This window comes from Corylus avellana, chromosome 7 (genome assembly GCF_965113065.1).
Source record: "Corylus avellana chromosome 7, dhCorAvel1.hap1.2, whole genome shotgun sequence".
In the NCBI taxonomy this organism is placed as follows: domain Eukaryota; kingdom Viridiplantae; phylum Streptophyta; class Magnoliopsida; order Fagales; family Betulaceae; genus Corylus; species Corylus avellana.
Window position 1 is genome coordinate 1,042,711 of NC_142496.1, and position 22,072 is coordinate 1,064,782.

The window sequence follows — 22,072 nt, forward strand, 5'->3', positions numbered from 1 at the left end:
ATTTATTGACGGTTTCAAGTTTCAAGCACTGAAATGGATTTTAATTAAGAAAAAACAACAAATGTGATCGAACAATGGCTTTTTATTATTATTATTAAAAAAAAAAAAAAAAACTGATGAATCGTACATCCGATGAGATAACAGAAAGAAACATTACAAATTCATTTAAGGATACCGCCAATGCCAAACAGTATTCATGGAGGCCAAGAAACAAAACAACCCAACTGATAATTGGTCTTACAATGCGCGTACACAAGTACTAACTGATGATTGACCTTATTAATTTGTGGACAACATACATATCTGAAGATTGGCCTCATTTGTTCCATGCTAGGGAAGCTGCGACAATATATATAATAAGAGTAAAAATTAGCTTTCTTAATTAATTTGATGGATATATATTTATATATGGAAGACTAGAAATCCAAAGAGAAATATGATTATAGTAATAAAATAATTACCAAGTGTTGAAAGAGTCCAGTAGTCGTAGTCGTCGCCGTCCAAATGCCATGCAAAGTAACCAAGCAATTCCTTTTGCTTGGCATGTATAACCTTATCAAAGATGATATCCTTACCATCATAACCAATCCACGTCGTCCCAACATAGCAATACTGCGCGACATAGGAGTGATCGATCACTTCTGCCCCACGTTTGTCTTTAATAAAAACCTGGATTTGTCGATAAGGTATGGGGTCACTTACTTCAGTCGCAGCTCCATTAGCCGATGATAATATTTCATGGTTATCAGCATTTTCCAGAAGCCAACTGCGGCCATGAAATGGAAGACCGAGGACTAATTTGTTGGCCGGCAAGCCTTTTGCATCGATCCAAGCATCGAGGACGGAGTCCACGCTAATAATTTGAGAAGAGAGAGTTGGATTGTGCAATGGAGCAGGCGGTATAGTGGAATTGGGTGAGGAATCAGGGAGAGGGGTCTTCAAGTCATAGGCCATTACGTTGATCCAGTCCAAGGAATTTTTGATAGCGTCAATGGGATAATATTGTGGGCAGTCAGAGACGGCTGCGGTTAGAAGCAGCTTGGCCTTGCCAGGGAGCTCAGGCTCATTGTCCACGGCAGCTCGCCACTCTGTGAGGAGTGTGGCAAGGTTGGTCGTTTGATCGGGATACTGCCAGTTGAGGCTAAGGCCATCGTAGTTGAAATCCCTGGCTACATCAATGGAGGAATCTATGAATGTTTTACGGTAATTAGAATCGCTAGCGATTGTGGCAAAAATGGAAGGATCAGTGTCTCCACCGATGGATAAAATGGCTTTAACATCAGAGTTGATGCTCTTCACGGTTTTTGCGAAGGATTGAAACCGAGTCTCATACCCGGTAGGAAACCTGAGGTTGTAGGTGCCAGGGTCGACATCGGCAAAGGCAGCAAAAAGATGGGTGAAAAGGCTGGAATCTATGTTCTCCGGCTGCAAGTCACCCTTGCAGTACCAATATCCGGCATTCACAGCAGTGCTGCTGGTCATCTTGATCTTGATGAATGATGGGTAAGTAGGTATTTGAGAGAGAAGAAGAAATTGGCTCGCTCCAGTGATTTTTGTCCATTGCACCTTCATGCTATTTATACTAATATTTTTATGCAAAAAGGCTTTTCTTTATAGAAGAAATCCATGCATGATTCCCACGTTTCTTAATTATTTATTAATTTTGATTCCATAAACTTAATTTGGATTTATTTATTATTCGGCTCATCCATCAAGATGATTACTGAATATTAGTTTATTTAATTAATTTTCTCATCAACATCATTAACTAATTATAATTTTACTCCAACCACGTGCACACATATGCATACACCTAGAAAATTAACTACTTATAATATATATTAACTGTTTTCAATTGAATGAGATGAGATCGACCGGCGGGGCACTACTACTTAAGCTGCAGGCCTGCAGGGAGAAAGTAAATACCCACCTAATGGCCAACGTAATTAATTTTAAAACATCTAAACTTAATCCTCCTAATTCACAGCTGTACTCTTGCTATTAAATACAATTCTACTTTGACACATATTCTAATCTCATCCTCTTTTAACTCCCCATCCATATCATTATCTCATATATGGACGACCGTAATTTATTAATTTAATTACCTACATATTCAAGTTTTAAGTAATATTAAAGAATTTTGATCATTTGGATTCCATCAAGTACTTTTGCTGATATATATCAAGATGACTAATTATTTGATTATATATAATACTCAGCTCCAACCACATGCACATTTGATTACATACTGCCACAAATTAATTAAGTGTTATATCCAAATTATATCTATCATACAAAGTCCCGGTTTGGATCAGTTGAATATTATTATTATTATTATTATATAAGTTCAATTTATTAATTAATGCTCAGGAATTAGATCCACCGCCCAATAATTAAGCAGCACAGAGAATCGTTTTAGTGGGGGTTCAGACCTCTACAGCTTGGATCCTTCAATTGAGTGGTTTTTCTTCGTTTGTATAAACTTGCATACAAACGAAGAAAAACAAGGAAGCTTTTTTCCCATCATATACGACATTATGATTCTTTTACAGTTCTAAATTGTATGCAATTCGAATAGGTTTACAGAAAAAGAGTTACGGGTCTCGGTCTCACTTGTCTAACAAAAAAAAAAAACTTTTACCCGTTGTATACAGGATTAGTCCTACACAAAAGGAATTGCAAATTCCATTTGTCCCAAACATGTGGGCTAGATATCTCGAGCTGCACGAGGCAAGTAGACTCTGCAATTTTCTCTCTGTAATTATTAAGTAATTATTAATGGATATTGTCACGATGTTATTATTAATTTGGGGGTTAAATACTCCATATCCCCTAGGGTTTCCCAACTTTATTTTTTTTCTCCTGTGGTTTCATTTTTATCACAGGAGGTCCCTGTGGTTTTGATAAGTGACCAAGTTAATCTATCCGTTAGTTGACCGTTAAGACTGACACGTGGACCAATCAGACGTCGACACGTGGCACATATTTAATTTTTGTTTAAATTAAAAAAATGTATATATTTTTTTTAAATTTAGAAAAAAAAAATGTATTTTTTTTTTTTTAAAAAAAAAAAAAAAGAAACGGAAAAAAATTGGGGATGGCCGAGCCACCCCCATGGCCGGATGGGGGTGGCTCGGCCACCCCCTTGGGCTCCAAGGGGGTGGCCGAAATCACCCCCAATCACCATTGGGGATGGTTTCAGCCACCCCCAACCCCCAAATGGCCAAGAGCCACCCCCAATTTTTTTCTGTTTTTTTTTTTTTTTTTTTTTAATTTAAAAAAAAAATTAAATATGTGTCACGTGTCGACGTCTGATTGGTCCACATGTCAGTCCTAACGGATGGACTAATTTGGTCACTTATCAAAACCACATGGATATCCTGTGATAAAAATGAAACCACAGGGAGAAAAAAATAAAGTTGGGAAACCCTAGGAGGATATGGAGTATTTAACCCTTAATTTGGATTCCTTCAAGTTTTGCTGATCAAGATGGTTAATTGTAATACTCCAACCACGTGCATATACAGCCAAAACGTGGTCCCGGACGTTGTGAATTTCGACCTCTCACACACACACACACACACACACACAAAAAAGAAAAACAATATTCCAATAATTAAGTCCATCTCTGTATGCAACATGCCAATCAAAGATAAATAAATATATCTCTATATATATTGATTCCAATAAGTTTACACGGATTCAAATTAATTTGGCTCATTAACGCTTCCATTACCAGCGATCCAATACATGAAGACTCCAATTAGTTATAGGGATTCAATACATGAAGGCTCCACTAGGAGGCATGTAAAGCCATCGAAATTTAATTAAACTAATCATTAAAATAGACGCGCCTCCAAAGACGTATTTACATATATAAATAAACTTAAAGGAATCATCGATTTGTCCCAAGAGGTAGCTCAATCAGTTGGGACCACGCTTAATGAATCGGGGGTCACTAGTTCAAATCCCCCTCCCCCTCTTGTGTGGACATGTCAAAAAAAAAAAAAAAAGGGATCATCAATTTGCAGCACATGCATGTACCATAATTAATTTAAAAAAAAAAAAAAAAAAAATCACCTTGGAGAGTTTCAAGCTGAATTTCAAACTAGTAGTTAAGTGGGAAAGACTTATTAAATACCTACCAAATTAAGTACAAGAAACAGCAGAATGTGGAAGTAATACAATGATATATGAGCCACAATTTAAACCTCAATACAACTCTGAAAATAGTTATAACAAAAATAAAAACCATAAAAATACCGCAATCTGGAAAAGAACTCACCGATCATCCTATGTATGTTTGGTTCGAGTCCTTAACTCCCTCTTGATAGGATTTGTGCGTCCCTAATGACCTCTGGTATAACTTCAGTGCCCTAATGCATACAATAGCGACTATCATTCACCTCTTTCTTTTTAATTAAATATTTCATTCATGTCTTGAACCATCTTTATTAAGGGAAAATGTTTAAATATTATTTAAATTTTAAGTGACGTACCAGTACTATCAAAACCATTAAATGAAGAAAAACGAAATATTGATGATAATATGATCCATTATTGGAAGTGAAATGAATTTTTTGAAATCTTTTTTCTGTCTACATTTATTTAGGAATCCAGCTAACTAGATTATTTAAAATTTTTTAAAAGATATATATATATTGTAAATAATACTCCATCCAACCACATGCACTGATGACATATATACACACAGCCAAATATATATAATACATATATTGAATATTGACACGTTCTTGATTATTTTGGGTAACATCAACTTATTTGGGCTGGGTGATCAACATGATTAATTAATTGTAAATAAACAATACTCCATCCATATATCCAACCACATGCACATATAGCCACAAAGTAGTACGACGATCGATGCATGTTGGGTATTTTTAATTAACTACTTAATCAATTTTGACACGTATATACTTTATTAATTAATTTGAATTGACTATAAAAGTTAATAGTTCTGGTACCAACACCATCTTAGTTTTAAGTAATTAATGAATTTTGATACGCACGTTTTTCATTTTGGATTCCATCAAGTTTAATTTTGCCAATATCATATGACTAATTAACTAAATATAATACTAATCCAACCACATGCACATATGCATACTGCCACAAATTAATTAAGTGGTGTATATACGTATATTGTTTCCGTTGTTACATTCAAATTATATCTATCATACAAATACAAAGTCCCGGTTTGGATCAGTTCAATTTAATTAATTAATGATCACAAAATTAGATACAGCACCCAATAATTAAGCTTGACGGGAGAATCCTTTTAGTGGGAGTTAAAACCTCTGCAGGTTGGATCCTCTAATTGTTGAGTGGTTTCATTTTGTTGTCAATGAAACTATGGATCTCTACCTGTGTGTTACAATGAAACTATCTGCCGGGAATTGTTTAAAATTCAGGCCAATTTCAACCTATAGTTGGCCAATTGTTATTGAAGATCATCTCAGATCATCGTCGCCGACCACCTCTACTCACCACCATCAAGTGCTGCTATCTGCAATAACAAAAAAATCAAATCAAATCAAACTCAAGGTTCTAGAACCTTCCACCTTGAGTTTGAGGGAAATGTTAGAATATGTTGTGATATTACAGGAATATATTAGCATTGATTGTATTTAATTGATAAAATCAAATCATAATTAAATATGCCTGATTTGATTTTATCAATCATACCATTTTATATTATCTCCCGTCCCTATAAATAGGGACCATTTGTATTGTAGAATTATTCATTGAAGAAAAGCATAATGTAACCCTTAGAGCTTTATCTGTGGGTGTAAGTCATAAATCGAACCACGTAAAAATCTTGTGCCTTATTTTATTATTTCGCAATTTATTATTTCATTATGAATTTCTTCACCATCATCAATCTTATCAGCATAACTAAAGGCTTGAAGATCAGGTACAATATTGCTATTGAAGTTTCGTGTAGCTGCTTTGTTGTTGACTTTGCCATCTGCTTCTTGATCTGCCTCCGCCATCCATGTGAAGACCAAGGGAGAAAGAAAAGACAGAAAAGGTTTTTTTTTTTTTTTTTTTTTTCTTTGTAAAATAAGCAGTAAATAATAACAAATTCTACTTAATTATAACGAGCACAAAAAAGAAATTACCTTTTGATTTTAGCTTTCTCTTCCTTAAATAACCGACACAAGGAGAAGAAAAACTGCAGCAGTACTTAATTATAACCAAAACGATCATTATCAATCTCCAATTTTTAATTTTTTTGTTGATTGTCGTTCTGATTCCCGTTAATTACAACTATCCTATTATCCGCCCCTTGAACTGAACCTAAAATCATCATATATGAGATAGAAACATGTCATAAGTATCCTGCTACATGCTATACTGGGAAAATAATAGAATCATCATATATGAGATAGGTCTTTTTTTTTTTTTTTTTTTTTTTTTTTATATATATATATATTTTTATTTTTTTATTTTATAATTTTGTATATATTTTTTTAAAAAGTTTTAATAGTATATATTACCATATACTGAATATGCTATTACACTATTAACAAACAACACCAACATCCGTGTGTTGTGAGAAGTTTTCTCTCTAGAAACTCTAGGAGAGAAGGAAAAGTATTCCATGCCTCTTTGAGACAGTGGAAGTAACCGATTGGATTATCAATACGACGATGGAGGACTTGGCCAAGATGTGGATGAATCTGTCTTTGACGGAGGAAGAAAGCATTGATTTGGATACGCCGGATGAAGAAATACAAGAAGGAGTAGAGCGGGGACAGTTTTGTGTGCTTGGAAAACTGGTCACGAATCATATGGTGAGCAAGGAGACGATCAGAAAAACATTGATGCGGTGGTGGAAAACATTGGGTTCATTTTCATTCCAAGTGTTGGGAGAAAATCTGTTCCTGGTGGAATTTACAAATGCAGGGGACAAGAAGAGGATTTTGGATGGAAGACCATGGGTTTTCGAAGGGAGCCTCTTTCTCATTGAGGATTTTGACGGTCTGAGTTCGCCATTGGAATATACTTTTGAGAAAGCAGCATTTTGGGTGAGAATGGTGAATCTTCCATTGGCATGTATGAATCAGACGACTGGAAGAAGGATAGGCTCTACTGTGGGTGAAGTAGAGATGGTTGATACGGAAGCGGATGGTATCGGCTGGGGTGAATTCCTTCGGGTTAAAATTGTGGTTGATTTGGCAAAGCCCTTGGCACGAGGTAGAATGCTAAAGGTGAAGGGCAAGTCGAAATGGATTGCATTCCAATATGAACGCCTCCCAAAGCTTTGTTTCCATTGCGGGATTATCAATCATGAAAAAACTGGTTGTCCATTCAAAAGCAATCTGCGTCATCAGGAGACTCCAACGGAGTACGGCCCATGGATGAGGGCGTCATCGCCAACACGCAGGCAGGATAGGGGAGGTGGAAGACAATCAGCACGGACTGGGCCAACCATGCATGAGCAGCAGGCCAAGGAAACGTTCTGGCATAATACCCATGGCGGAGACGGGCTGGGCAAGGGAGAGGGAGGCGGCGCGGCTGAGATGTCCTATGGTGGATTGGCTGAGGTGCCACCAAACCCTAAACGTCCAAAAGTGCAGAAGGAAAGAAACAATCTTTCTGGCATGAATTGCGGAAGTCAACTAGGGATATCTATGGAAAGGGAGGATTCTCGGAGGGGGAATGAAAACGGTCGAGAGGATCATTATCAAAGGAGGGATATGCGGTTCCTGGAGAAGGAAAGAATGAACCAAGGGGGAGATGGGGCAGTTATGACAAATTATACTCATAAAAGGAAAGCTGTCATGCATCACCAGAGGAATGAGGTGGCAGGAAGGAGGCCAGCTAGTGATGGATCGGACTGCTCCAATATAAGCCCAATAGTCCATTCCAATTTGTCTCCAAAGTATATGGGCCCAAATCTCTCTGACGTGGCAAAGACAATGCAAGCAACCAGTGGGAGCTCGTCCGAAAAAATAAGCACTGAAGAAGGTTTGTATGGGCGGCATGGGGGGATTTTCACACGTCAATCAAGTGCTGAAAAGGGTTCTGCTGAGAGGACTTTGTCTTCTTATAAGTCTGGGCAAAACAAAAAAAGGGAATTTAGTGGTGTGGTGAAAAACATAGCTTTGGAGATGGAAAGTAAGACCATGGGTACACCGACAGAATTTCAAAATGGTTCGGGGATGGCGGAGGCTGTGGAACAGCCCCGCCGACCGCAATGAATATCATAAGCTGGAACTATCGAGGGCTTGGGAACCTTCGAACAGTTCACGACCTTTGCCGGATGGTGAAGGAAAAGCGCCCAAGTATGGTTTTCCTTATGGAAACCAAACTACGGAAAGTCAAAATGGAGGTGATCAGATATAAATTAGGATTTTCTAATTTATTTGTGGTGGACTGTGTCGGAAAAAGTGGGGGATTGGCCCTTTTATGGGGAGATGACGTTGTTGTGGATATACAAAATTATAGTCAAAGGCATATTAATGGTATTATCCAATCTCCGAATTCAGACGTTCAATGGAAATTGACGGGGTTTTACGGACACCCGGAAGTTACCAAACGTCATGAGGCATGGGAACTCTTAAAAGTATTGAGTCGGCTTCCTCCTACACCATGGATTTGCATAGGTGACTTCAATGAGGTTATTTCCAATGCAGAGAAGTGGGGTGGAAGTAGTCGTTCATCGAACCAAATGAGGCTTTTTCAAGTGGCATTGGAAGATTGTGAACTCTCAGATTTGGGCTTCCGCGGTCCCAAATATACGTGGAGTAATTGTAGAGATGGGTCTGAATTGGTTAAAGAGCGTCTTGATAGAGGAGTGGCTAATGTGGCATGGAGAGAGTTGTTCCCTGATGTGGAGGTAAGGGTGGAGGTGTCAACAAATTCGGATCATGCAGTGTTAATTTTTTCCCTAATACGGCAGCAGCGTGGGAATTATAAATATCGCCGATTCAGATATGAAGCATCGTGGGCCCTTGATAGGAGGTATAAAACGAAAATCAACCAGGTCTGGTCGGCTTCTACGTCATTAGGGGGTAGTTGGGATGCCATTAATCTTAAACTATCAAGATGCAAAAAAGAATCTTTACAATGGCAGCAAAAGATTCGGGGTTCTACACAAGACACTATAGGCCACTTACGGGACAAACTGAATTTACTGCAAGGAAGGGAAGATGAGGTGGCAGTGAATGATATTAAATTGGTTAAGCAGAATTTACAACTTTTGCTTGACCAAGAAGACTTAAAGTGGAAGCAGCGAGCGAAGGCCGAATGGTTGAAAAATGGAGATAGGAATACTAAATACTACCATGCTTGTGCTAATTATCGGAGGAAATTAAATCAAATTTCTACGATTAAAGATGAGCAGGGAGTATTATGGAATTCTTTTGATGATGTGGGGAGGGCTTTTGTGAATTATTTTTCAGATTTATTCACTGCTAGTCCTGCAGGGAACATGGAACCGTGCTTAGCGCACCTTGAGGAAAGGGTGTCAAGTCATATGAATGATGAGTTGCTGCAACCTTTTACCAGGGAAGAAGTGGGCTATGCTCTTCACCAAATGGCACCACTTAAAGCACCGGGCCCGGATGGTTTTCCGGCTGGTTTTTTCCAAAACCATTGGGAAACTATGGGTAATGAGGTATGTCAAGTTGTTGTTGATACACTTAATAGTGGAGTTATGCCTCCTCATTTAAATATGACACATATTACCTTAATCCCTAAAGTGAAGAATCCGACATGTGTCACTGAATTTCGACCTATTAGTTTGTGTAATGTGCTATACAAATTAATCTCGAAGGTCTTAGCAAATAGATTGAAAAAAATATTGCCTCTGATCATTTCACCCACACAAAGTGCTTTTATCCCAGGAAGGCTTATTACTGACAATATTTTGGCCGCCTATGAAACTCTTCATACCATGCACACTAGAATGGGGGGAAAAAAGAGTTTTATGGCGGTCAAATTGGATATGAGTAAGGCTTATGACCGGGTAGAGTGGAGGTTCTTGGAGGGTGTAATGAAGCAGATGGATTTTGCTCCACGATGGATACAGTTAATTATGATGTGTATCAAAACGGTTCACTATGCTGTAGTGGTGAATGGGGTTCCATGTGGACATATTCAGCCGACGAGGGGAATACGGCAGGGGGATCCTATCTCTCCATACCTTTTCCTCATGTGTGCAGAAGCACTGAGCTCGATGTTGACAAGGGCCAATCAGGATGGAGCATTAACGGGTGTCCCTACCTCAAAACAGGGACCCCGAATAAGCCATTTGTTTTTTGCAGATGACAGTCTTCTATTTTGCAGGGCTAATATTCAGCAATGGACTCAATTAACCCGCATTCTAGGGACTTATGAAGAAGCGTCTGGGCAACGGCTGAATTGCAATAAGACAGCTATTTTCTTTAGCAAAAATACCTCTGTGGCAGACAAAGAACGAATAAGTGAGGCGGCGGGGATCCCTACCACGCAATGCTATGATACGTATTTGGGTTTGCCTGCTCTAGTGGGTAAATCACGCATTGCGGCTTTTAGGAGTATTGTGGACCGCATCTGGAAGAGATTACAGGATTGGAAGTTAAAGTTTCTTTCTCAAGCTGGGAAGGAAATTCTTATCAAGGCAGTAATTCAAGCAATTCCTACTTATTGCATGAGTGTATTTCTCCTTCCGAGAGCTTTATGTTTGGAAATTAATAAACTTATGCAAAATTTCTGGTGGAGCCATTTCAACAAGGATTCCAAATTACATTGGATGAGTTGGAGTCGCATGGGCATCGCTAAGAAGATGGGAGGAATGGGATTCAGAGATCTTCGATGTTTTAACAAAGCATTATTGGCGAAGCAAAGCTGGAGGTTGTGGAAGACACCTAATAGTCTTATAGCTAAGATTATGGAAGGCAAATATTATGCGGGGAAATCAATTTTGGATGCTTCTCTTGGCACACGACCGTCTTTTGCATGGAGGAGTATATATGGTTCATGTGGGCTGCTGAAAGAAGGGATGATTTGGAGGGTGGGAAATGGTAAATAGATTCACATTTGGAAAGAGAAATGGATTCCAAAAGCATCAACATACATGGTGCAATCTCCACCAGTTGTGCTGGACTCTCATGCCAAGGTTAGTGATCTAATACATGAGGATACGAAGTGGTGGGACACTACACTGGTGAATAGAATTTTTACAAGCGAGGAAGCACAATTGATTCTATCTCTGCCTATTAGTTCTATAAACAGTGAAGATATTCGGGTCTGGCGAGGAACAAAAACTGGTATGTTTTCGGTTCGAAGTGCCTACTACATCCAGAAGGAACTCGAAGCACAGGAGGCTGCTGCAAGCTCAAATCCAGTGGGTACATCTGTGGTGTGGCATAGGTTGTGGGGTTTGAAAATTCCTAGTGCCGAAAAAAATTTCCTGTGGAGAGCGTGTCATGAGATTTTACCTACCAGGAGCAATCTGTTTAAACGGAAAATTATAGCTGACCCACTGTGCCCCTTATGCGCACGAGACCCCGAAACGGTGTTACATGTTCTTTGGCAATGTCCATCTGCTATGGATGCTTGGAGTGTGGGATGCAAAAAGTTACAGAAGAGGAGCACTACCTCAGGTGACACTTTTTTCCAGATTGTGACTGCAGTTTTTGAGCTTTGCGACCAAGAGGAAATCAAGATTTTTGTAGGGATTGCAAGGAGATTGTGGTTGCGTCGAAATGAGGTGGTACATGGAGGTAGCCTGACCCATCCCAATCTGTTAGTCAATCGGACAATAGCTGCTGCAGAGGAATTTGCACGAGCTGTTGAGGTAGAAGACTCTTCACATTTTCGACTCAATGATGTGGCGCCGGAAGCAAAATGGAGATTGCCACCCACGGGGTGGGTCAAAGCAAATTGGGATGCATCCCTTGCGAAGGAGAAAGGCTGGATGGGATTAGGGGTACTGGTGCGAGATGAGATGGGAAAGGTTGTTGCTGCATGGAGTAAAACCATGGTGGGACATCTTGAATCAACACTGGTAGAAGCGAGGGCAGCACTGCTAGCAGTCCAATTATGTAAGGGCTTGGGAGTGGAGAAGGTTCACTTCGAGGGGGATGCACACGAAGTGGTTAAAGCCGTTCAGTCACAGGAGCAAAATTGGAGCTGTTTGGGTGTAATTAGTGCTGATATTCAGCATGAGCTGAAGGCGTTCCAGCACTGGCAGCTGTCTTTTATTAGACGGGAGGGTAATAGTGCAGCACACATTTTATCTCGATTAGCCATCAAAAGTGATATGGATAAATGTTGGTTTAATGAATCACCGGAATGTATTTCTGATGTAATAACGAGGGAGCAATTTGCTTCACCGTTTTGATATGAATCAATGAGATTAGAATTTCAAAAAAAAAAAAAAAAATATGCTATTACAGAATTTTGTATTGTGAGCACATGCACATGCTGTTAAAATATTTAATGGCTCATATGCTCTAAAATTTTTTAACAGCCCAGATTACCTAATGCGTATAATAGTAGCAATCGTTTATCTTTCTTTTTAATTAAATATTTCATTCATGTCTTGAGCTTTACTTATTAATTAAAAGGAAATGTTAAAATATTAATTAAATAATACGTGATGAATTAGCACATATGTTGTCACATAATTTAAATTTTAAGTGACGTACCACTATATATAACATAAGTTGTAATGCATGAATGCCATATGAGAAATGACAGAGTTTTCTTCTAAATTGAAAAAAAACAATGTTATTAATGACTTTTTATTCCAATTAACATAAAATTACAAAAACAACAAGCTAGCAAGGATACTGGTAGACAGTATCAAGGAAACAAAACAACACAACTGATAATAAATTGGCCTTGCAATGCGTACACAAGTACCGATGACTGGCCCTTATTTTATCTGGATAATATATAGAAGCTAACTTCTAATTAAACACGTGCGACATCTTCATCGTTCCATGCAAGGGAAGCTACGAGAATATATTAAGAGTAAAAATGAATTAATACACGTACGTACATATATATATATAGCTAGATTACAAAAAGTTAGGTTTATAGGATGGTTAATTAATGATAGATTGAAGAGTAGAAATCGAAAGAGAAATATGCATATTGAAAAATTATAAAGTAAGAAATATGCATATTGAAAAAATTATAAAGTAGGTAATTAATAAATTACCTTGGTTTGAAAGAGTCCAGGCATTATTGTCGTCGTTGGTCACATGCCATGCGAAGAAACCAAGCAATCCATTTTCCATGTCATATCTAGAGTTATCAAAGATGCTATTCTTACCAAGCCAATCCAATCCTTCTCGACATAGCAATAGTGTGTGACATAGGAGGGATCGATCACTTCTACGGCACCGATGTTTATTATAAAATCCTGCAGGATTGTGCGATAATTTTCAAATCATTTCAAAATTATGATCTTTGTTAGTATTTGTTCCTTTTCTTCCTGTTTTTTTGTATAAAATTCGTTTTTTGTTATATGTAGTGGAATGTTATATCAAAATGATGCGAACCAAAAATTAATGAACTTCACAAACAATGCTCAAAGCATTAAAGCAATACTTGAATTCTCAGTGTCCCTAATTAGAATTTCAAATTTTATGTTGTTCTTCCTTTATCTTTTATCCTTTAATGTTGGCTTATATAACTTAAATATCTCACATGTTTGGTGCGAGGGTTTTGCTCCCATGGCCAGAGAAATAAAAGTTGAGAATATGAGCTACCTATGTATTAGATTGAGTCTTTTTGGAGCAAATTTGTTCCGTAACTGAAGCTTGGACATAGGTTAGTGGATATTGAAGTCATAGATATGACTTGATTGTATGATTTTTATGTTTGTCTTTGTGGCGTTATAACCTCATAGTTTTGGCTATGATTTATCAGAGCTTTATTCTCTTTGATTTAAGAGCTTATGCTCTTGATCCTTTTTTAATAAATGAATATGAAAGATTCAACTAAAAAAAAGAGTAGTTAATGTATTATGTTTTTTAATTTTTAGATGTTGTCTTTCTATAGTTTTGGAGAGTTGTAAATTCATAAAATAATATTGTACATTAAATTTTTGAACTTAACCACATATAAGGAAAATTAGTGAAATATAATTAAATGCCCTTAATTAAGCTAATTTAATGCTTAGTTTTTACTTAAAAAATTGGTTTAGTCTTTAGAATTGATGGGTTTAGTGTTTAAAATTATGTCTTGAAAAACCAGTTTAGCCTTTAAAAAAAAAAGGGAAATGCTAGGTGCTTTTCTAATATTCTCTTATTGTCCTTCCAGCTATAATGTAGCTTTCAAAATCACCCTTAAATTTGAGAATATTATTATTAACTTTTAAAAGAAATCGTCTAACAAGATATGCATCAACGAGATTATGACGAGAAAGTCGTCGGCTGTGGATTGCATATTGTTAACATGCAGTTACACGTTAGGGTATTTTTAATTAGCAATTCATGAATATTGACACGTTTTATTAATTCATTTGGAGATTCCATTAACTTAATTCGGCTGACTTTCATTATAATTATAATACTCCAACCATATGACATACATACAGCCAAAAAAAAAAAAACTATATTCCAATAATTAAGTCCATCTCTATATGCAACATGGCAATCAAACATAAATAAGTCTATCTCTATATTGATTCCAATAAGTTTATACGGATTCAAATTAATTTGGCTCATTGTATAAGTCAGCTAGCTAGCCCACTGACGCTTCCATTAACAGCAATCCAATACATGAAGACTCCAATTAGTTATAGGGATTCAATACATGAAGGCTCCACTGGGAGCTAGGCATGTAAAGCCATCGAAATTTAATTAAACTAATCATTAAAATAGACACACTTCCAAAGACGTATTTACATATATAAATAAATTTAAAGGGATCATCGATTTGTCCTAAGAGGTAGCTCAATCAGCTAGGACCACGCCTAATGAATCGAAGGTTACTAGTTCGAATCACCCTCTCCCTCTTGTGCGGATATGTCAAGAAAAAAAAAAAATCATCAATTTGCAGCACATGCACCATAATTAATTAAACAAAAATAATCACCTTGGACAGTTTCAAGCTGAATTTCAAACTAGTAGTTAAGTGGGAAAGACTTACCTAAATACGTACCTACCAAAGTACAAGAAATAGCATAATGCAGAACTAATACAATTATATGATCGAGCCACAATTTAAACCTCAATACAACTCTGAAAATAGTTATAACAAAAATAAAAAACATAAAAATACCACAATCTGGAAAAGAACTCATCGATCATCCTATGTATGTTTGGTTCGAGCCCTTAATTAACTCCCTCTCGATAGGGTTTGTGCGTCCTTAACGACCTCTAGTATAACTTTGGTTCCCTAATGCATACAATAACGGCTATCATTTACCTCTCTCTTTTCAATTAAATATTTCATTCATGTCTTCAACTTTATTTATTAAGGGAAAATGTTAAAATATTATTTAAATTTTAAGTGACGTACCACCATCAAAACCATTAAATGAAGAAAAAGGAAATATTGATGATAATATGATCCATATTGATTTGAAGTGAAATGAATTTTTTGAAATCTCCATCCAACAACATGCACTGATGACATATGTACACACAGCCAAATATATATAATACATATATTGAATATTGACACGTTCTTGATTATTTTGGATAACATCAACTTATTTGGGCCGGGTGATCTAGATGATTGATCAATTAATTGTAAATAAAAAATACTCCATCCATATATCCAACCACATGCACATATAGCCACAAAGTAGTACGACGATCGATGCATGTTGGGTATTTTTAACTAACTGCAATTAATCAATTTTGACACGTATATACTTTATTAATTAATTTGGGTTGACTATAAAAATTAATAGTTCTGGTACCAACACCATCTTAGTTTTAAGTAATTAATGAATTTTGACACGCGCGTTTTTCATTTTGAATTCCATCAAGTTTTGCTGATATCAAGCTGACTAATTAACTATGAGAATAACTTACATAAGGAGGTTGTACAAAAGTCACATTTTGTGTCACCAATAAGGAGCTGACACATCAGCTAATTTCGTTAGACTTATACTTCAAATAAAAATTCAACCACATTAGATTATACTCTAAAAAAATAAAAAATTAATTTTTTTATTTTTAAAAAAAAAAATCATCAATTTGCAGCACATGCACCATAATTAATTAAACAAAAATAATCACCTTGGAGAGTTTCAAGCTGAATTTCAAACTAGTAGTTAAGTGGGAAAGACTTACCTAAATACGTACCTACCAAAGTACAAGAAATAGCATAATGCAGAACTAATACAATTATATGATCGAGCCACAATTTAAACCTCAATACAACTCTGAAAATAGTTATAACAAAAATAAAAACCATAAAAATACCACAATCTGGAAAAGAACTCATCGATCATCCTATGTATGTTTGGTTCGAGCCCTTAATTAACTCCCTCTTGATAGGGTTTGTGCATCCTTAACGACCTCTGGTATAACTTTGGTTCCCTAATGCATACAGTAACAGCTATCATTTACCTCTCTTTTTTCAATTAAATATTTCATTCATGTGTTGAACCTTATTTATTAAAGGAAAATGTTAAAATATTATTTAAATTTTAAGTGACGTACCACCATCAAAACCGTTAAATGAAGAAAAACGAAATATTGATGATAATATGATCCATATTGATCGATTTGAAGTGAAATTAATTTTTTGAAATCTCCATCCAACCACATGCACTGATGACATATGTACACACAGCCAAATATATATAATACATATATTGAATATTGACACGTTCTTGATTATTTTGGATAACATCAACTTATTTGGGCTGGGTGATCTAGATGATTGATCAATTAATTGTAAATAAAAAATACTCCATCCATATATCCAACCACATGCACATATAGCCACAAAGTAGTACGATGATCGATGCATGTTGGGTATTTTTAACTAACTGCAATTAATCAATTTTGACACGTATATACTTTATTAATTAATTCGGGTTGACTATAAAAATTAATAGTTCTGGTACCAACACCATCTTAGTTTTAAGTAATTAATGAATTATGACACGCGCGTTTTTCATTTTGAATTCCATCGATCAAGTTTTGCTGATATCAAGCTGACTAATTAACTATATATATAAATATAATACTCCAACCACATACATACAGGCATACAGCCATATTTTAAGTCATTATTATTATTTTGGGTTCCATTATGTTTTGCTGATCAAGATGCTTTTCATTATAATATAATTACTCCATCCTCGTATAATTACTCCCATGATAGTACATAGGAGGCCTCAATACATAGAAGCTAAAGAGAGAGAGATTCTCATACATTTGCAATATGGGACAAGCCCAAATATTCTCTAACATTCCTCTCTAACTCAAGGTACAGACTTGTAAAATCTTGAGTTTATTTCTTGATTAGTGACGGAAACCGAGATGGTGGCCAGAAACTCGTTGGAGGCAATGGCGGCTGAGGGAGGTGGCTGGAGTTGATGGTGCCGAAATTGGAAACATCGACAGTTGTGAACTTCGGCTATTTTGGTCGAGATTTCAACATCGGCAACTTTTGGCCAGAATGGGCCAAAACATGAGCCTTAAAAGGAAGCCAACTATGGGCTAAAAAGGGCTTGGGTTTTAAACAATACCACAAAGGCCGGGCCAGGATTTTAAACAATAGCACAAAAGCCAAAATATGGGTCTGTGTTAAATATAACAATAGACCACCAAATAATGGGCCAACAATGGGCCAAAAATAGGTATAGGTCAACAAAGGACCAATAAAAGACCAAATGAATGGGGCCAACAAATTAAGAGCCGAAAGATACGGGCAACTATGACTTCTTTTGAATTTTTTTTTTTTTTTTGCCACTTGGGCCAACATGCCTCTTTGGGCTATTTTATTTTATTTTATTTTCTTAACCGATTCTTTCTTTCTTCTTTGTTTTCTTTCTTTCTTTCTTTCTTTCTTCTTCTTCTTCATCTTCTTTTTTTTTTTTGGCCAGAAAATGTGGCTGAAGATGGGCGGCCGGACAGTACGGCGACATCAGGTGACAGCAGCTGCTAGCGGCAATTGCTAGTGGCAGAAGGCTAGGATAGTGGACTGGGCCAAGCATTTGGCTGGAGAATCACTAAAGTGTATCGGACCTTGAAAGTGGGCTCGATACAAGGGCCATAGACCCCCAAAAAAAAAAAAAAAAAGAAAAGAAAACTGACCCGGATAGACCGGGTTAAAAAGGTTGGATCCTTATTTATTTATTTATTTTTAATTCCGGATGGCACGTGGCGGTGAGTAGTATGTCTGATAAGCCGGATCTTGGCGGATCTGGACTCATCGGTCCATGATCTATATATTGGCACTATTTCTGAGATGAGAAGCGCTTCGAGGAGGGGTGTGGGCGCGCTGAAAGTGGTATCCGGCGCATGGGAACTGAGTAGAAAATATAGTTACTAATTTCAATGGATAGGCTTGGTGCGACTAATTTAAATATAGTTACTTTAATCAAACCTAGAACTGCAAACTAGACTCCTAACATTCATCCTTTAAAAATGGGTCTTCCTAAAATAAACAATTTGACAAGTCGTAAATGATGCGTAAGTCTAAGACTTAGTAAGTAAACTTCACAATCGAGTACGAAATGAGCTATTATTCATATGCATAAATAAACATGTATTTGTTGTAAGCAAATGAGGGGTTGCCTATGTTATTACACCATAAAAAATATAATTTTGGTTTGTGAGAATGTTTGGTATAATCCCAACGACAATCGCCTATAAATTTTAATGTAAAAATCTAATACTTAAATAGATCATAATTATCATATATGGTCTACCCAAGATATTAAAAGACAAAATTTTCAAAAAAACATTTTATGTTTTGTTTTCTCGTCACTACTTGAAACAAAGAATTTATTTAGGAAAGCATCGACATTAGGAACAAAATATTTTCAACTAAATTTGCACGAGTTTGCTCAACGTACGTTCAATGGAGCCCAACCAAATTCCGGCAAGTACTTTTATAGCCTAGGATTGTGCCTTAGCTGAAACCCCAGTGTGAACTTTTATGGGTGAATAATATTGTTCTTATTCTTGATAGCACAATATTTACAAATCGTACAAGTTATTTGATTATTGGCTTTATCGTTTCCAATACAAGTTTCTATGTTACAAATAGCACAACTTATCTGATTATTACCCTTATTATCCGTAATACAAGCTCCAATATATGTTCCAAATAATACAACATATCTGATTTTTGGCCTTACAACACACCATATTTGATAATTGGCCTTATCGTAGATAATACATGCTTCTTAACATGACCTATATCTGATTACAAGCCTTATTGTTCATAAAACAAACTTCTATATTAGAAGTACACACGCATCTAAGACATATGATAATTGGCCTGGCCTTATCGTGGATAGTACAAGCTTCTAAATGCAACATAGGAATTATTTTCCTTTTTGTTTATAATGGAAGCTTGACCAACTAGTAACGGAACATGTTGGCACCGGTGGTGTTGCCGGTGGTGGCGTTGCCGGCGGTAGTGTAGCTGTTGGTGGTGTTGCCGTTGATGAAGTTGCAGCCAGAGAAGTCGCCACTGGTGAACTTGCCAATGCCAACGTTGCTGCCTTGGGTGTTGACGCCGGTTAAGTTGGTTTTGGAGAAGTCGACGGCAGTGAAGTTGGTGTTAGTGGCATTGCCGGCGGTGGCGTTGCCGCTTTGGGTGTTGCCGCTGGTGATGTTTCTAGTGTCGGTCGAAGCCGGTGCTGGTGCCAGTGCTGGTGCCGGTGCGGGTGCTTGTGGCAAACATCCTAGAGAAAGTGCGACAACAATAAGAATTACAAGTTAGAATGATGACGACTTACAAATTCAAATTGGAAGAGTACTCTAATTTCTATTAGGATGGGGTAAAACTCTTATTTTAAACATTCCAATTACATGCCGACACATCAACATTTCATAGATAGCAAAAAGACGAGCACACCTAATAATTACCTTAAAACATCAACAATAACCCCAAGCTGGCTATAAGAGGCGGCGAACCACCATTAAGGCTTTGAAGCCTCATAATGGTTCGAAGGCCTTAAGAAGTGGTTCAACTAAATGACCAAATATATATATATATATATATATATATATATATATAATGTCTTCTTTATTCTTTTTCATTCATGCATGATAGACTCATGCCTTACAAGTAAATTAGATTTAAACATAAATAATAAGTTAGAATGATCGAAGATGCATGCACTTACGAAGTTGATTAAATATTAAAGCCATTGAAGGGAAGGCGACGCAGTAGAAGACCTTGCGATAGGCTTATAGACTATGAGAGGTATTGCTAGTTTGGAGGTTTGAGAAAAGAGTGCAAGCGTGTATATATAGGCTTTCCTTTTTACCCTTCGCCAGCTCTCTTGTAGTAATTTACTTGCTACTAAAATTATCTGGTATGATTGATTAATGATAATAGTTGCCCCATTAATCATGACCGCCATTGTAGCTAGGATCATGACGAATCTGTGGCTGCGTCAGGCTTCCATAATGTGTGCATGACGTACGAAATGATAGGCTTGGCCACAAGATACGAACAAGACTATCCTTCTATCTTCTTATAGATAGGCTTGGAGAAAGCAAGATTCCTTCCATCTTCTAAATTAACAGACTTTAGTATCAGCTTTTGCAGAGTTGGCCCCAAAGATTCCATAAAAGAAATGCAATCCTCGTTTTTTTGTTTGTATGGAATTGCATTATTTCCAGAAACGAATTTGTTCTTGGCGCACTGAAAAAGCAATGGACAGTAATGAAGAGAATGGGCACCTTGTCAAAACGATTGGCTCTCTTTCTGTAAATCCGACCCATTGAATGAGTAAAGATCGATCGGCCACACCAGATCACACATACCATCAACCTAAAGAACAAGAGATCTAAAACTCATTGCCCTCTCAAGAACACCACCCCACTGCCTCCGTTCCTCTGCTTCCACCATCACAGCAATGTGAAATTGTTGTGCTCTGAAAACATTGGTCTCTTGCTTTTTTTATTTTTTATTTTATTTTTTTGCTCTGAGATTCAGAAGTTACTCCTTCTGTATCACAACTGCTAGTAAGTTTTCGTTGTAGAAGGCCTAGAGGGTGATGGGCTTCAGATCTCTTTTATTTTGGTTGTGATCCAGTGTTTTTCATTTAAATTGCTCGCTTTGGTGTTCAAAGCTGATGTGGCTTAGCTATGGAAGTATTTTCTAGGCTCATGGCTGCTTCTACTGGTGTTGATTCAGCTATAGAATATGGAGGTTCTGCTTGTCTAGGTGCAGAATAGCAAATTCTCCTATAATATGGGAGGAGGTTTTGCAAATGGGATGCAGTGAATGGGGTAATAAGACCTTTAAAGCTGTGCTTTGTCGTTTGGCTTTGGGGTCTGCTGTTTACAACATCTGGTGCAATAGAAATGAAGTCAGGCATGCAGGACATCCCAAAACAGAGGAGCAATTGTCGAAGAAAATTCTGTGGGAAGTCAGAACTAGAGTAATTGGGAAAGGGAAGTTTTCTAAAACTGGTGACAACCTTATGCTTTGTTCTTTATGGAACATACCAGCAGACTTGCTTTGTTAATATTGGTTATTTTGGTCTGCGGTTAGTATGTTTTACAGCATTGTAATGTGTTTTGTTGGTGTTCAGCCTCTGTGAGGTTTTGGTTTTGGCCTTTTGTAGGGCTTGTATATGGTGATACTTTGTATTTGGTTTGTTTTGCTCTTAGTGAAGGTGCTTATTCATCAAAAAAAAGAAAGATGATATGGCTTATTATTATTGGAGGCCACAAAAAACCTGCTGGTTTATGCAATGTACTTATAGAAGTTATTCTCATAGGTTAAACTTTCAACATGATTTTTGTTTGCTTTCATATGTATTTCACATCTATGTTGCTTTGGACCAAAAAGACATGAAAACATCTATTTAAGTTTTCAAATTTAGAATATATATATATATATATATATATATATATATATATATATATATATATATATAACTGTTTTC

General features: G+C 36.8%; 1 protein-coding gene and 1 pseudogene across 1 annotated transcript; both read right to left on the minus strand.

Moving 5' to 3' along the window:
* Positions 1-316: 316 nt before the first annotated feature.
* Positions 317-1,482, minus strand: LOC148584311 (class V chitinase pseudogene; annotated as a pseudogene).
* A 17,771-nt stretch (positions 1,483-19,253) lies between these two features.
* On the minus strand, positions 19,254-20,374 carry LOC132183593 (uncharacterized). Its single transcript, XM_059596942.2, has 2 exons — positions 20,297-20,374; positions 19,254-19,852 (listed from the first exon to the last, which is right to left on the minus strand). The coding sequence occupies exons 1-2, from the start codon at positions 20,319-20,321 to the stop codon at positions 19,527-19,529; spliced, it is 351 nt and encodes a 116-aa protein (XP_059452925.2). The 5' UTR covers positions 20,322-20,374; the 3' UTR covers positions 19,254-19,526.
* Positions 20,375-22,072: the final 1,698 nt, after the last annotated feature.